Here is a 17,525-nt window from a genome sequence, read left to right as displayed (position 1 = left end):
GTGTGTGTGCGCGGGCACACGCAGGGACTGTTTATAAATTAATCTCTGATTGAATAATGAAAATCAAACTTGGAAAGAATTTCTATATACAAACATACATATTTATATTACTTCTCAACACAGTCCCTGTCCAAATTCAAGCACTTGTACTGTGAAACCAGCTTGTCTGGTACCTCTTCAAAGAACATGTCCACTGCACATACACTATTTTGCATTGGAAACCGGGTTTTTTTTTTTGTTGCCCGACTGCAGATTAATTTAAAAAAAAAAATATATATATATATTAATAATAAAAATAGTCAGTTTGTAAATTCAGTATATAGGAAACCCACATCTAACAAAACTACTATACACAAATCTTCAAATCACCCGTGGTCACACAAAATTAGCACAAACATGATAAATTGAGCAATTAATTATACAAAGTATAATGGAAATAAAAATAAACTAAACAAAGAAATGGGTATTAAAAAACAAATTGCCATATGTAATAGTTATGATAATTCTTTAATAGATAATATATATAATAAACAAATGTCAAAAATTAAAAATAATACACATTTAATAACATTAAACAGCACACAAAAAGTTGACATATATTTAAAATATGTATGTACTGATAAAATAGATGAACATATTACAAATGTTTATGATAATACCGTACCGTACCATACCAGACAAATAACCACCTAATAAGTAATAAACAAAATTATTCATCTGATTTATATAATTTGAGTGGTATTTATAAAATTGTATATAATGATTCTGACCATATTTATATAGGAAAGACCATTAGATGCTTAAAGGCTAGATTCTTGGAACATATTAGAAAATATAAAAAAGGTAAACTGGGTTTCTCTAATATATCTGATTAAGAATAAACATACAATATCTGATATTAGGACAAATTTAAAAATACTGGAAATTAAAAAATATAATATGAATACAAATAGTAAGGGATTAGACATTTCAGAAAGATTTATATGTATAGTATAATTATATGTATAATCATATAAGATGTATATATAAAAACATAAAAATAAATTTAATATGATCAACCTTCAGACAGAATATGAAGATGCCGGCCTCCATGGCGCAAGTGGTAGCGTCTCAGCCTTTCATCTGGAGGTCCCAGGTTTGAATTCCAGTCAGGCATGGCATTTTCACACATGCTACAAATCATTCATCTCATCCTCTGAAGCAATACCTAACAATGGACCCGGAGGTTAAACTGTAAAAACAAAAAAAATATGAGGATGACAAGTATTTTGAAAGCTGTAGTAGATGGGGCACCACCATCTATTTTGATAGTGATGTATAATGTAATATATTTCAATCAGTTCAGTAAAATAAGTTCAGTTAAATGGACAACATGCATAATTGCTTTACTTATTTTATTTTTATTTTTATTTTTGAGTTTTGATTTTTAATTTTAATGTGATTTTATGCCTTGACGTCATATTTTACGTACATAAAAATTTTTACAATTTAATTTTTAATGTTAATTTTAATTAATTTTTCATATTTCATTTTTAATTTAATTGAATAAAAGTTTAGATTCTTAAAATAAAAAGATTAAAGGTTTTAAATTTTAAATAGAATAAATGATAAGTTATAATATTTTATGAAGTTTGTATTGTAATTTGTGATGAATGTATCAATATGTAATGTAGCTGATGATGCAAGTAAATCGCTGAAGCGCTCCTGCATATACAGTGGAATAAGATAAGTCATCCTACTTTATTTATTCTGTACTTCGGTTGTTCTAATAAAATAAATTATATTATATATATATATATATGTATATGTATAAAATATTCAAGAATAAGATAGTTCATGATATTGGATTAGATCACAGTGCTGTCTTGTACTGTGTGAACTTATGTTTTGAATTAAAAATGATTATATTAAAAGTGATTAATGTTGATTCACTTCAAATGATTCAAATAATATTGTTCTTCCAAAAGATCTTTTTAGAAATAATTATCCAGAACGTTTTGGTGTTACCAGTAGACCTGTTATTAATTACATCTGTCTTAAAGTGGTCAGGAGACCCGTTTAGTATGTATTTCCATAATACGCTTTATTTATGTTGTGTTCTTCAACACGTTATTTCTCATGAATTTAACATGTCTGTAAATTTCATGTTGTTCACTTTTGATAAAATCTTAGTTTTAATGTATAAAATTTTCATGTTATACTTAATGTCTTATTTCTCTGATGTGATTTGCAAAAATTGATTCTGTGTAATGTGTCTTTATATTTATGTCATGCATTCTTTCTGTATGACATATTATTTAGTTGTATACAAGTAGGTTTTCTGAAAATCTGATTGTTAGTTTGTTATTTGATCTTGTGTATTTTGTTTGTAATTTTAAAAGCACACAATAATCTTCTTTCATTAAGATGTTGGGAATTTTACATGATTATTGATTGATGTATGTTCATGTTATGGATTTTCTGTCTGTGTGGTTTTTGTTTTGCTGTATATTTTATGTAGCAGGTTATTTTTAAGCATGAATGAGTAGACATTAACCTTGTCAGATGATTTATTGTATTAAGTTCATCAATGTTGTTGACTGACAAGGACAATGTAACGTGCATCAGGAAGCTGCATCTTTATTTTGTTTTGGTTATTAATTGTGTTGAGTATGTCTTTCAATTGTATAGAGTCTGTATATTAAGTGTGTTTGTTATCTGTTTCGGTTACAATAAAGAAAAGAAAGTTAAGAGATTTGATGTGTTCATATTATATAGTGAAATGTAACTTGGGATATAATTTTTTGGCAATTCTAAGGAATGTATAACTTTGTATAGGAGTACAAAATCAATATAGATTAGCCAGTACAATATTTCATCAATCTCTTTCTCATTGCATAATATGCGAGGAGTGTTTTTAACCCTTAGCCCTCGCCCTCAAATTTTTTATACCTTCTACCTTTCTACTCATATATAATTTCTAACTCTCATCTACTAGATATCTCAATATTAATCTTTTTTTAATACTGATTTATGAACTATTTTTATATATAACTGGTATTTTTAAGTAATTCTTACTTTATTTATATTTTTTAGAGTATGATATTTTACAAAAAATTTCCTAAAATGAAGGTCAGGCTTATGCTTCCTCATGTTACAGAATAAAATTGTTTCCTTTCTTCCTTGTTTAACTTTTCTCTGCTATTACAAACAGCACAGTCTTTAGAATTACTCTGGGGATTTGAATATATAAAATGAGGCTTCCATTTAGTTTTTCTTTTTTATCTGTAGATAATGGCCACCCACTTTTCTGACTTTGAGTATTCCGGACATCTTCCACTAGTTTCTTGACAATTGTTTGGCAAAATCATTTTTGTTTGACAGGCTGTTTCCAATCTCTCTTCGTTTATTGTTTTATAAAACATAACTATATACAACTGTAACATCCAATAACTAAAAGAACAATTTTCTCCACCACTTTCCTAAACACCTAATAAAACAGCAGCATTGTACTGATTGGCCAGATCAACTTCTCCCATAAATTCATTATACTTATTTATAACTACTGGTTTTATAATTTGTTTTGTCATACCACCTTTCATTTTCCTTTGAAAAGTCTAATTACTATTGTCATAATAAGTACTAATCTTGGCAACATTATTATTGTCTTTCTATACTAACATCTAGTATACCTGTCTTTATTTACTTTTGATTCCCCTTTTTTCAGTTATTTTTCTTTAAGATCTTTTGGGAGTCCTTTTCTGTTTAATGTTATGGTTCCTGTTGCGTGGAAGTCTGAAATTTAATAATCTAAACTAAGGTTGTAACTTGAATAAAATTTGTCAGTTTAAATTGGAAACCTTGAGCATTTGTACTGTCTAGTAACTTACTACAAAGTGTAAAACAATTTGGGTTGTTCTAGTCTGATCAAAGAATCTGTGGTTTGAGAAGACACTTCAAACCGGTACTTCTGTGGTTCAAAGACACTTATATTACCGGTGGTTGATTAGCTAAAACATATACTTGTATGCCCCGTTTTGTGAGCTTTTTTGGATTATACATCTTAGAGATGAACTGACCTTTGAAGCAAACTATTGATTCATCAATATTGATTGCTTCACCAGGAACATAGTATTTTCTAAATTTTTCATTTAAATACTCAACAACATTTTTAATCTTTTGCCCTCTGGTTACAGCCTGAACTTGTAGAGGTTGAATAAGTTTCAGAAAATTTGGAAGAGCCTACCTCTACTTAATACATCTTTGAAGAATAGCTGATAACCTAACCATTCTTCAGAAAAATAATCTTGCAAATAAGACCTAGGATGCATACCCATGTTTAAAATTACTCCAAGAAAAGCTTAAATTCAAGTAGCGTACATCTTTCCAAGTTCTCTAGGTAGATCGTTCTAGAAGTGGTGTTATAATAGGAATTTTTATAGCAGCATATCTTTACTGTCTGTGACCATTTCATGTAGTAAATTGTCAGAAAAAAACAATTGAAAAAACCGAAATCAATCACTATAATTATTATTTCACGTTTCTTGAACCAGAGTAAACAAATATTTAGAGAAACAGGGAAAATCATCGGAGTACACATTCCTTTCATCTTAAACACTCAATCCGTCGCCATCACCTCCTTCCCCTACCTAACTCACAATTTTGTCTAATTCATTGTGAATATTTTCATTTTTCCATAAAGGTGAACTAAAACTGTCACTATCAAAAACCGCATTAAAAATAATATCATAATAATAATAGAACACGCAAACAAGAAGCCATCATGAAAACGTAAATAAAAGCAGAACATATGTTTAGGTTTTGAAGTGGACGCACATAGCCTAAGAAATAGCAATTTCATCACCATACTAACACGCAATGTGGTTTTTTTAGTTTAAAAGATTAAATTAGTTCAAAAGATATCCAAAAGAATGCAGCATAAATTGGTGTTTTAGTGAAAGCTTTGCAGTCGAGTTATATTTTAAATATGTACACAGGTGTCATCTGACATTCGAGTAAACTGCACTGTGGCAGTGTGGAGCTCACAGACAGTCGAGGACTAAAGGTTAAATTGTTGGAAATATATTTCATTCAAGAAGCTGAAATATATGGTCTATTAGTCTGCGAATAGGTTCAGACTTTGTTGAGTCTAGTATTTATTATTGTATGTGAAACAGTTTTATGTCTTTTGTTAAATTATGATTTTGGTTATGGGTTGTTGATTTATTAGTAATCTTTTTAGTTACATAATACTTTGTGAATACATACTACACAGTCAGGGCATAGTTAACAGTTCATATTTCTGCATTGTTATCTATAATTGTCCAAAGTGTATAGTATATAAGCAAAGAACTGTTATGGATTGGGACCTTATATGAAGCTATATGAAATAGACAAGTTATTAGAATATATATGATGGGCAATTGTACTGGGAAGCTAGGAGATTAATGACTATGTATCAAATGACTAAGTACAAGATAAATATTTCCAAATATTGGCTTCTAGGATTCTTTTAAAAAAACTTGGCATTAAATGTAAGTGACAAAACCCTTTTCCATTTAAAAGGCTATAGCAGTGAAAGTACAGACTTTGTAACCTCTAGTTTAATGCTTTTAGATTACAATTTTTTTTTTTTTTACTGATGAATAATTTGTCACAGAAGCTTACAAAGAAGCTTTTACATTGGAATATGAAAATTAAAATTTGTAGGATATGAAAAGTGCAATGCCTGACCGGAATTTAAACCCAGGACCCTTAATGAAAGATCAGGCAATGTTTTTACGTTAAAGTAATTTTAACTTTTTACAAGTTCAATTTAATATACTAGGAATTTTGTTATATGTTTGTTTTATATAATATTTTGTTGTGTATGGTTTTGTGCTCCATATTATTACTAAATGATACATTAACTGTGTGGTTAAAAAAGGTATAACTGAATTTTTTTTCAAGTGGAGTCATTTCGAACTCTAACATACATATTTCAGGTTTTTTATAATATAATTATAATTCTTGGTTTTATTGCATTTAAATTTATTTTTAATTAAAAATATTTTTTTTTAGGTTATATGTCAATTCTGATGATAGGGTTAAACGGCTGATATTAATTATAAAAGAATGGGCTAAATATACTCATCTTCCAGACGATATATCAAATTATTCATTGACTTGGATTGTTCTATATTATTTAATTAAAGTCTTATTGCTTAAACCTGTTAGTGCTTTAAAAAATAATGTTGCAAAACAAAAAAAAATCAGTTTCAGGTAAGGAAGTATGTTTTTGTTACATAATCTTAGATTACAGTTTTCCCCATTTATAGTTAAATCACTATATTGATTACCTAAACATTTCTTAGAATTATGGAAACATTTTTTCAATGTCAATGAATGTGTATTCATTCCTCTTCACAATAAAAAGATGTTATTGTGAAATAATTTATTTTAATTCATTCAGTGTAAAGGTGAATTTTATTATTTCTAATTTAAAATAATTAAAGATTGCAGGAGATGCCGATCTGTAATAATATTGTTATTATTCTAGCCTTTGTAGCTTATAAAAAAAATCAGTTTCAGAATGCAATTTTCCAGTTGGTTAGTAAAATTTGCTCTATTAATTTTTTTTACAGTTTCATAATATGATCAAACAGAAATATTGTATTTACTGGGAAAGCCCTACAAATGTTTAAGTTAACCAAGGTTAAAAATTTAGATGAATTTGTATGTTTGAGGGTACTTACACATAGAAAAACAATAATTAGAAATATAAAAATTAGCTGAAAAATTAGTAATTCAAAAGATTGTTTCTTGTAAAAGTGTAACATTGCTAATATTTAAAGAATATTATTTACTTCTTATATTTATGTTGATAATAATTTTTTATTAAACAACTTTAAAGAATTATCTGTCCTGTAAAGGTTCACAGCATTTTATAGGAGTTAGATTGAACTGAAAAAATAGAAAACTTATCTTGTTATATAATCACTTTTGACCAAGAAAGAAATTGAATCATAGTTTATGAAAGAAATTGAAATATGTAAAGTTTGTTCATTGTTTTCTTTTAACAGAAGTTCATTGGTAATCATCTGAGCAAGCTCATAATTAGTCTAGATGCTTCTTTTTTCTTCATCTTCTAAAAAGGTGTACTCCTAAACATTTTAGGCCTAGTATGTCAGCAATGATTGAAAATAAAATCCTGGAAGTGTATAGATTTATTATAATGGGATTTTATAAACTACAAGAGAATTTTGTGTTATCAGTTTTGACATTAAAAGCCAATAGAAGCAGGGTTAATTCTAACTCTATTGAAAGAGAACCAAATAGCATTATTGAGATCTTAAAAAAACATTACATGACACATTAGCAAGTACTTTGTCAATTTTTCTACTTTCTGTAAAAGCATTATTTATAGTTACTGATCTATTATTTCATCTGTAGTTACTGTATAACAAATGCTACAAGGATTAACTGCATTCATTCCTTTCGGTATAGTGCAATTTTGCTAAAATTATAGATATTTATTTCTATTGGTTTTCTCATCGTTGTTGTTAATAGTTTAATCTTATTTTTCTTGTCCTTATTGCTATTATTACTAATTTATTCTGTTCATATTGTTGTGTGTTCTTCGTTTTTAATACCTACTGTTAAAGATATTACATTGAATTATTAATAAATCAATAATAATAATTATTGATTTCAATTAACCACACATCTCAGAAATAGTCGACCTGAGATTGTACAAGACTACACTTCATTTACACTCATACCATCCCCATTCATCCTTTGAAGTGATCCTGATGGTGGTTCCGGAGGCTAAGCAGAAAAGAAAAGAAAGCTTTGAACATCTAGATGCTAATGGGGTGAAGCTCCAACTTGTTGAAAAATGAAGTTTTGTGAATTTTCATTTAATGAGGGGAAAACCCAATTTTCCAGTATGTCCTGGTACATTATCCCGGTAATTGTATGTTCCAAAAAAAAAGAATGGTCCATAAACCTTTGCAATAAGGTACAAACAAAACACATTAACCTTGGGGGACTCTCTCTTGTTGCAGTGTGTCATGGAGATTTTGTAGACCTGAGTTGTGAACATTGTTTCTATCTACTTTTCTACTGAGTTGAGACATGCTTCATCACTAAAAAAAATTAAATGTGGAAGAAAATTATCATCTTCCATGTTTGCAAGCATTTGATCACAAAATTCAACATGTTTTGATTTGTTACCTCCGCAAAGAGCCTATAAAAGTTGTAGGCAGTATGGCTTGAAAACAACGTCTCAAAACATGCCAGACAGTTGGTTGAGGTATTCCAAGTTCTCTGCTCTCTCACACAAGTGGTAGCATCTCGGCCATTCATCTGGAGGTCCCAGGTTTGAATTCCGGTCAGGCATGGCATTTTCACATGCTCCAAAAACTGTCATTCATCTCATCCTCTGGTCCTGAAGGAAAAAGTTCTCTGCTCTTACTCAATGGGTTAACATTTTTGGGCTTCATACAAAACTTTCTTTGATTTGTCTCACCTTCTCCTCTACCATACGTAGTTGGCCCATGCTCTTGCCTTTACAGAGTCACCCTGTCTCTGTAAAGGCACTCTGTCTTAGGTGTGAAACCAACATGTGCTCTTCCTTATTGGAGGGTCAGTCCTCCTACCTGGGTGTTATCCTTGATGAGAATTTTCAGTTCAAAGAACATCTACAGTATGTAGAAAAAAGGCTGTTAATGCCTTTTCTGGAATCCGTAGTTATTCATCACGATTGGGGGTTAAATTACTGTACCATGCATATCCTTTACAAAGGTGTCAGCGAAGCTATTACGCTGTATGCTGCCCTTGTCTGGGCTCACCGCATGGCTTTTAGGTATTGCATGGACATTTTGCTGCGGGCCCAACGACCTCTTGCCGGTTGTTATAGGCGGTTACAGAACAGTCTCGCAGGAGTCAGTCTGTGTTATAGCCGAGTCAAACCAATAGATATCTTGGCTAATGAGGGTAAGGAACCCTACATTTCAAAGGTAAATAACCATCAGAATGAAAGCAGGAGATTGAAGACCAGGGCCTTGGTTGGTATATTTCCTATAGTGTCTAATTTAGGTGTGATTAAATGGATCTCTCCCAATCGGTATATCACGCAGTATCTCTCTGTTCATGGTGCCTTTCGAGCGAGTTTGACCAGGTTTCGTATATTAGATTCGAGTCACTGCCCGGATTGCGGGACTGATGATACAGTGGACCATATCCTCTACGTCTGCCCCCGATATGAGGTCGAAAGTTCACGAGCTTTTAGAGAACTTGAGAGAATACATTCCTTCCTGGATCTCCATACCAACTGAATGATTCGCGAGGAATGGTCTATAGTGGCTGGATTTTTCTCACCCTTACATTGTAGTTTGATTGAGGTACTTGATTGTGGTAGGATCCTGGGTGGCTAGGTTTCCGACTTAGGCATTGAATTGGTTGGAGGTAGGCGCATTGGTATCTTGCCAATATATTGGTATTGTTTGTGATTCGATTTGGGGCTCCCACTGGTGGGGGAGGCTGTCCTAATTGTGACTTGATAATGCCATGCGAGACACCATTATGGGTCCAGGTGGGGGTTTGTCCCCGGCTCCTGCGTGGACTGGAATGAGGTTGCGTTCACCTTGTTAGGTGATCTAAACTGGTCGACTTAATGTGGGTGTAGGTCTGAATTTCTATAATGCATAAAAACAATTTTGATTGGTATGAGTGTAGCCCTGAAATTTTAAACTTGTTCATTTTCTAAGGCACTGATAGTCACAAATGGTGTTGTTAAATCTGTACTAGGCATGGGGTCTGCGGTTTCAGTTAGTTAGTTTGAGGAATTCATATTAGGTAGGAAGTGAATATGTCTGTTTTAGGCCTATGTGAAGGCTAAATATGATATGTATTTACTGATGCAAATGTCTGCCAAGGCATTTACATCAGTAGCATCCCGACCAAGGCCTGGCTAATGACTGTGTGGTGTAATCAGTTAGAGTGTCTAAAGACAACCTCCGGTAAAGCCCCTTAGGGCTTGAAACGGAGGGAGTGGGGTGTCTTCTCCCTATGGGATTGGGATGGAGGGTCAATGTTGAATCGGAGATGAAACACATGCTGCACTGCAGTTGCCAACTGAGATTTGCTGTACTCAAGAACACAAAAAACCTTTTGTTGCACTGTAGCCATGTTTCTCACACATGATACATATGTATCAGGTGTGCACCAGCACTCTAGCAGTTGTTTATGCAAGTACATGTGCTCTGGCGATGTTATTCAAAACTTTTGGACCTATCTGTCAGCTACTACGTAGGTCAATCAGATACAATGTATAGTTCAAGAAATATAGAATTACTAAATTGAGTATCATTTAGAATCGCCCTGAATTGTACAAAATCGTAAATTCTTCTTTTAATGTGTTAGTTCTTCAGTATATTCATATTATGGTAAAGCTTGAGTTAGTTAACATGATTTATTTTTTTTTTTATGTTTATTTGTATAATAAATTATTTTACAGTTTATTTTTTATTTAAAAGGTGATAGTCCATGATTTTTTTTGTATGACTGAAATTTACCAAAAGGCATTTTTTTTTAATTATGCAGTTTTACCTATATGTGTGCCTATAGTACCTAGTTACTACAGGCAGTGTATGTACGTATATGTGTATATTTAGTTATTGTATAAATAAATCTTCAACTTTAATCAGTTTGTAAATCGTTATATAAATCATATCAGGAATGATTAGGTATCTTACTCCTAGATGAAAAAAGGAATTATACCAACATTTGAAGGATAGATCAGAGGACCATAATAAAATTTTGATTAGTGCAGCCTCACAAATATACCTAATTAGAGAATAGAGTCCATAATAATTTAAAAGTGCAAAATAATTGTTAATTAAATATATTATAATGCCTAATAAATAAAATGACAACAAATAAGCAACAGTTTGGAAGGCATATTGAAAATTATTTTAGCATATATTTATGTTTCACATTAAATTGTTTGCAGATAATTCAGGGGTTTTTTTAATCTTTTAAAAAAAAGTATCATTGAAAGTATACTGACGGTAATATTGTTTCTGTAAAAGAAAATCTTTTGATTTTTATTTTAAATATTATTTTTATTTTTAACTATTGTGTAAGATAATTTAAATTGGTCACTAATTTATGAAAAATGGCAACAGAAATGTAAGGCCTTTCTCATCAGCCGAAGATTGTTTGGATTTGTAAAAAATAGTTTTGTGTTGGCTAATAGTTTTTTGACTTGTTTTCAGCAAAGGTTGTGCATTCAGAAATATAAGCTAAGTTAAAATTTTTATTTTTGTATTTTAATTATCATTTACGTATAGATTTGGATTAAATGAATATTTATTTACACATGTAGATTTTAATTAAAGATATGTCAATTGCAGCCTTTTTCACAAATTTTCACTAAAATTGAACAGTGTGTATGAAAATTAGAAACTCAACTTTAAAAAACTAATGCTACATACTACATAACAATAAAAAATACTATATAAATTTTGACTTAAATAAGCACCAGTAATTCAAAACTAAACCAGCTTTACATCCCTTAATTTGATATTGATCTTAAAAGTCAAAATTTATAAAAGAATTGAAAAATATTATTTTTTAGAGCTGTGTTTTTGTTTTAATTCATTTTATATTTTTAAATGTACATTGGTTAATTTTATTATTCTTCAGTTTTATTTAAAATATGGGTAGTTACAAAGTAATTTGCAAAAAAAAAAATGCAATTTGATAAGAGTAAATATTGAAACACAGTAAGCATAAAAAGACTACCTGGCATGAGGTTAGGATCACTAAAATGTTGGAATGTACAATTTTTTTTATTGTAGTTTAGTAACTAATTTTCACAATATTTATGAAAAATAATGGGTGGTAACCATCCATTTCGGTTATTACTATAAGGGGTACTTAGTTCCAGAAGATTATATATATATATATATATATATATAATAAATGTTTATACTTTCATTATTTTACGTCTATTTTATATTATTGTTGGTTATATGTCTGTTAAGCTTATGTTTTAAGATTTTATAACTAAATAATTTTATTTTCACTTTTAATCTGTTTATATTTTATGGATTATATCAGAATAGCTTGATGCAACGTATCATAATGAGATAATAATGCATTATTATACAAGCATAACTACAAGAAAAATAGAAAATATTGTCAAATTTTCAGTGTAATAAAATGAGTAATTTTTAATTTAAAAAATCTATAATCTAAGTTATTGGGAAAAATATTAAAATGTGATCTCTAGAGGAACTTTCAGACAATAGAATCATCAAAATGAGCTTTGATTAAGAATAAGATGTAGATTGCATAAAAAAGAAAGTACAATTTTTCATTGGTTTGAAAACTTATTCTTTTTTAATGTTTAAAATAAATATACATTCACAGTACATTTTATGTAAATAATAATTTCACTGTTCTTATACAGGTTGGGAATGTGGATTTGACAGTGATGCAACTGTAAATTTGTTACAGCCAAATCCTAAGTTGAAGACAAACGATGAACTGATAAGAGGTTTTTTTGAATTTTATGGAAATGATGACAACATATTGTCAGTTCATTGTCCGTTGACTGGAGAATCTTTTACAAAATTGCAATTTAAAAAATTGAATCTACCATGTGCACAGTATGAAAATTACATACAGTTTTGTACATCCAGTTCATCTAATCATTGCTTTAAACTAACTAAAGGATTTTGTTTACAAGATCCTATTGAACTTAATAGTAATTTGACTGTAGACTTAGCTGGAAAATCTTATTCAAAGTTTAAGTGGTTCTGTAAAAGAATGCAACAAATTTTATAAGAGAGTAATTAACATGTTGTCACTATGGTAAGCCAAACAAAAAAGTGTCAGATCCAGTTGAATGGCAGTTACTAATATTACAGCCATAGTAGTAGCTGGTAATGTTAGGTGCTGTGCTATATTAGATATTCTTTCATCTATTTTTTTTTGTTTGTATCACTGGGTTTAAGTTAAAATTCTCAGAACTTCTGAGGGAACCTGCCCCATTTTAATAATTAACGACCATGTTAAATTATGAATCCTAGTAAAAACATAAGTTTCTTATTCTTCTGCATCATTGCATTACATTGCAACTTATGAGAATATGTTGAAATACCAAATTTCAACACATGAATATATGAAGTTAAATAATTATATGACAAAATAAATTATTTATTATTCGAATTTGCGGTCCTGTAGAACAGAAATTTCATTTCTTATATATAGCATAATTTATTATGTATAAGATGTGACCAGAAAATAATGAGAATTTTAATTTTTATCAAAACCAAATTTAATTATTCTTTTATATTGATATTGTTCCGATTAAAGTAGTCCCCCAGAAATATAACACTTATGCAATGTTTCATCCAATCCTTGAAACATTTGTGGAAAACGCTTTTTAATATGCCCTAAGTTCATTTAGTGATTTTTCTCTTTATTTCATCTATTGTCTCAAACTGTCCTTTTTATGTTCTCTTAATCAATGGAAACAAGAAGCATGGTGCTATGTCTGGAGTATATGAATGTTGTGGCAACAGCACAGCATTATTTTTAGTTAATCACAAATTAATGTGATTACTTATCCTCACACTTCACTAAGTGAAATGTGGCAAACTGTCATAATTGTTTGTTAAAATTTGTGGTAGTTTTCTTTAGATAACTCACTTAAATAGTGTAAAACTGCCAAGTAATATTATTTGTTGTCCATACAATGTTGTGGTAAAAATGTCTAATGGATAACACCATTCTAATTGAAAAAAAAAAAGAATCTTAACATCGATTGAATTCTGTATGCTTTTTCAATCTTGGTTTTTCAGGAAGCTTCCATTGGGATAATTGGACCTTTGTTTCATTATCATAACCATGCGCCCATGTTTTGTCACCTTTTGTGACAAGTTTGGGTAATTCTGAGTCATCCATGATATCAGCTAACAATTGTTCTATGATGTTGCTTTCTTTGAAAATTCAACAATTTTGAAACAAGTTTTGCTGCTACTTGTTTCATGCCGAAAATGTCACTTAAAAGAGCAGTAAGAGATTCATACCTTTTCAGCAACTTTTCTAGTAGCAATTCAAATGTTATTGATCGCAGTGTCCTTTATTTTGTTAATACTGAAATCATTTATACCATTCATAAACCCTTGGTATTAACATAATATCGTTGCCAAAAGCCTTTTTTAACAGCTTCACTGCTCTTTATTCCTTAATTAATACATACCTTTTGTTCCATCATTTTCAAAGAAAATAAATTGCCATTTATAATAAAGTATGTCCTAATTACTCTGCTATTAAATTTGAACTACGCATCTGACATGCCTGAAAATACTGATGTACACACTAGTGACAGTATGCTGCCTTCATGTGGGAAAAAAATCAATTTATTTAAACAACGCACAAGATTAAAGTATTCATTTTTTTTATTACACCTCATATACATAGACTTTCTTATAGTATTATGTGCATAATAATTATTTTAGTAATGCATGTAATTTCTTATACCGGATGATTCAAAAAGTACTTAACAACTTTAAAAGCTTATTGAAAGAACTTACAAATTCGGTTGAGGTTTTATTTCATAAAAAAAAAACCATAAGTTTGTTTACCCAAACATTCACTTTGATTTTGATGTGATTTCCATTTATAATGCGGCATACATCCCACCTGAAGTCCATTTCATTTCAGACTGTAGCCAGCAAGTCAAGCATTACCTCTGCAGATTCAGCGTTAATTCAAAGTCTTAGCTCAACAAGATCAGCAGACAAAGGTGCATAAACACAACAAGAAAAAATCTAGTGGGGTTAAATGTGGGGAGCAAAGTGGCTGTGCAATTAGACCTTCGTAACCTTCAACCTGGAGATCAAGTATCAAGAATATCTCTTGACTTATAGGTGGTAGTGAGGTGGTGTCCTCTCTTGATGATACTGATGGCGTCCATCTTGGTTATCATCCATTAACTGAGGAATTAGAAAATTTTGGAGCATGAAACAGTCATTTGTGGAATGCCAGACTCATGTGATTGTTGTAGAGTTGATTTCTTCAGACTACGTGTAAAGCTTTCTCTAAGTTGTTCCACAGTAAGGAACACATGCGCATCCTGACGATTTTGTTTGTTTAACAGAACAACCTGTCAAAATGAAGGTTTGGTGTCAATTGTAAATTGTGTGCCTACTTATTTTTTTTTTCCTGTTTAGCCTCCGGTAACTACCGTTTAGATAATACTTCAGAGGATGAATGAGGATGATATGTATGAGTGTGAATGAAGTGTAGTCTTGTACATTCTCAATTCGACCATTCCTGAGATGTGTGGTTAATTGAAAACCCAACCACCATAGAACACCGGTATCCACGATCTAGCATTCAAATCCATGTAAAAATAACTGGCTTTACTAGGACTTGAATGCTGGAACTCTCGGCTTCCAAATCAGCTGATTTGGGAAGACGTGTTCACCACTAGACCAGACCAACCCGGTGGGTCTGTGTGCCTACTTAGACGCTCCCTACTGTACTGTCTCTAAAATTACATTGAACTTCAGTTGCTGACTGCAAATCGTGAAACCAAAACGCATAACAAGCATGTTATGCATCACAAAATGCATCTATTTTTAACAACATTGATGACAGAACTGTTGGCTGAATTCGGTACTAATGAATTATGAATCAAAATCTGATGTGTTTTACTATGAAATGAGACTCCAAACGAATTTGTAAGTTATCTAAATTAATTATTATATGCCTGTGAAGTCTTTATTATAGTATATACATTATAGTATTGTAGTTTTGAATTCTTTTTTGAATCACGTGGTACATTATATATGTCATTATCAATTATACTTTTATTTTTTATATTCAGTTGTATTTGCATTAAAATTTTATAAAAATGTAAAATATATTTTTCTCATAATTTTTTATAACAATAGAAAATATTATTTGTTCATGAAATAATTAGTGTTATGATAAGTTATAATACTGTAACTTTTACACTACTTAAAGTATTTTTGTTTTACTTTTACATTAATTAAAGTATTTTCCTCCAGCAAACGGTTTTTAATTATAATGCTATTTAACGCTTGTATTTTCTATTTTTTTTAGCATTTAAAAGCAAAGGATTTTTATAGTTTTGTAATTATCTTTAAATAACTGTATTTCTGTTATTCGATGTAAGTACATGATTTTTGTTCTGTTAGAAATGAATTAAGATTTATTGTTATGTGATTAAATATCAAAAATTTTTATAACCTATATTACTCATGAAAATAATGGGAAAGTACGTACATATAAACATATGTTCTAAAATGCTTCATTTCCAAGTTACAGCCAGTGAAAGATTTCACTTGGATTTCAGCTACCTTGGTGAAATGAGATCGTATTGACATTTTAAAGACGTTTATTAAGCAGCAGAATTACCGATTGCTTATGGTCTTTGACCTAAAAAATTGAATAAAATAGATCCCAGAACCGTATTTGGAATAGTTTTTGAGAAATTTGGGGTGAAAACCAATAAATTGGGATAAAAAAAACCTTGTTTTCTATGTTTGACATACAGTAACTTTGTTAAATGGATAATAAACAAAGCTTGGTAAAACAAAGCATGGTAAAACTTTTAAACAAAGCTTCTAAAGTATATAATTCTGAAATACTGCTGAAGTTAAATAAAACTAAGAAAAGTTAAAAAAATTGTAATTTTATTTAAAAACAGTACATTACTACTACTATATTTGTTAGAAAAGTATTAAATTTTATTTTGTTGATGTGGAAAATTTAAAAAAAAAATTTACTGTTAACAAAAAACTGGAAATTACACAACAATTGTAAAATAAATAAAAATTACTTAGATAATATTTTTTTTATTAATAATAGAAATACAATAAATTATTTAAAAGTTAGCAGTAAAATAAAAACTGCTGTTGAACAATGCGCAATACTATATTAGCATTTAAATCAAATTGTAAGGTACATTAATTTTATCTGGTACTGTCATTAAAAAAAAATAATTTTTTTTGTCCGTAAAAAAAATTCTACTGTCATTAGCGAAGGTTTTCTGTGAATTTTAGTTTGAATCTGATTGGTTTGCGATTGAAGTAATGCCATACTTATTTAAAACAGAGGAATACACTGACATGGTATTCATTTTGAATGTGTATAATGGTAATACTACAGCTGCTGCAGTAGATATGAAATACATTTTCCTAATCGCAGGATTCCTTATCGCAAAACAATTAGCGCAACTTTTCGTAATCTTGTTGCATTCTTATTCTTATTCTCGCAATCTTGTTGAAATACATCTTATTGACGCATTTCAGCGCCATCAGGCGTCAGTACACAATATCTTTCTATGTGAATTGAAATGTCAATTTGTTGGTTTGGAAGACACTTAAACAAAGTAAGTTATATCCTTATCATTAACAGCCAATTCTACATCTACACCTAGGAGATGGTCCACTTTGCTTAAGAGTTCTGCAACTGGTGGAATACAAATCGACTACTCATAAGAGCATCATCTACAAATCTAC

At 30.1% G+C, this 17,525-nt stretch overlaps 1 protein-coding gene across 2 annotated transcripts in view; it reads left to right on the top strand.

Moving 5' to 3' along the window:
• LOC142317357 (terminal uridylyltransferase Tailor-like) overlaps positions 1–16,806 on the top strand; it is a 33,316-nt gene extending 16,510 nt beyond the window's left edge. The window contains exons 5-7 of one of the 2 annotated variants that reach the window (XR_012754718.1): positions 6,040–6,240; positions 12,437–14,529; positions 14,561–16,806. Coding sequence is in view for 1 of the 2 variants with exons in the window: in XM_075353841.1 (XP_075209956.1) it covers positions 6,040–6,240; positions 12,437–12,455 (220 nt within the window). In the remaining variant the exon portion in view is untranslated. Of the gene's footprint in view, positions 1–6,039; positions 6,241–12,436 lie in introns of both variants that reach the window. The other variant, XM_075353841.1, reaches the window with a different exon arrangement.
• Positions 16,807–17,525: the final 719 nt, after the last annotated feature.

This window comes from Lycorma delicatula, chromosome 1 (genome assembly GCF_047948215.1).
Source record: "Lycorma delicatula isolate Av1 chromosome 1, ASM4794821v1, whole genome shotgun sequence".
NCBI classification, from domain to species: Eukaryota; Metazoa; Arthropoda; class Insecta; order Hemiptera; family Fulgoridae; genus Lycorma; species Lycorma delicatula.
Note: the sequence above shows the minus strand (reverse complement) of the source record. Positions and strands in the feature narration are given on the sequence as shown.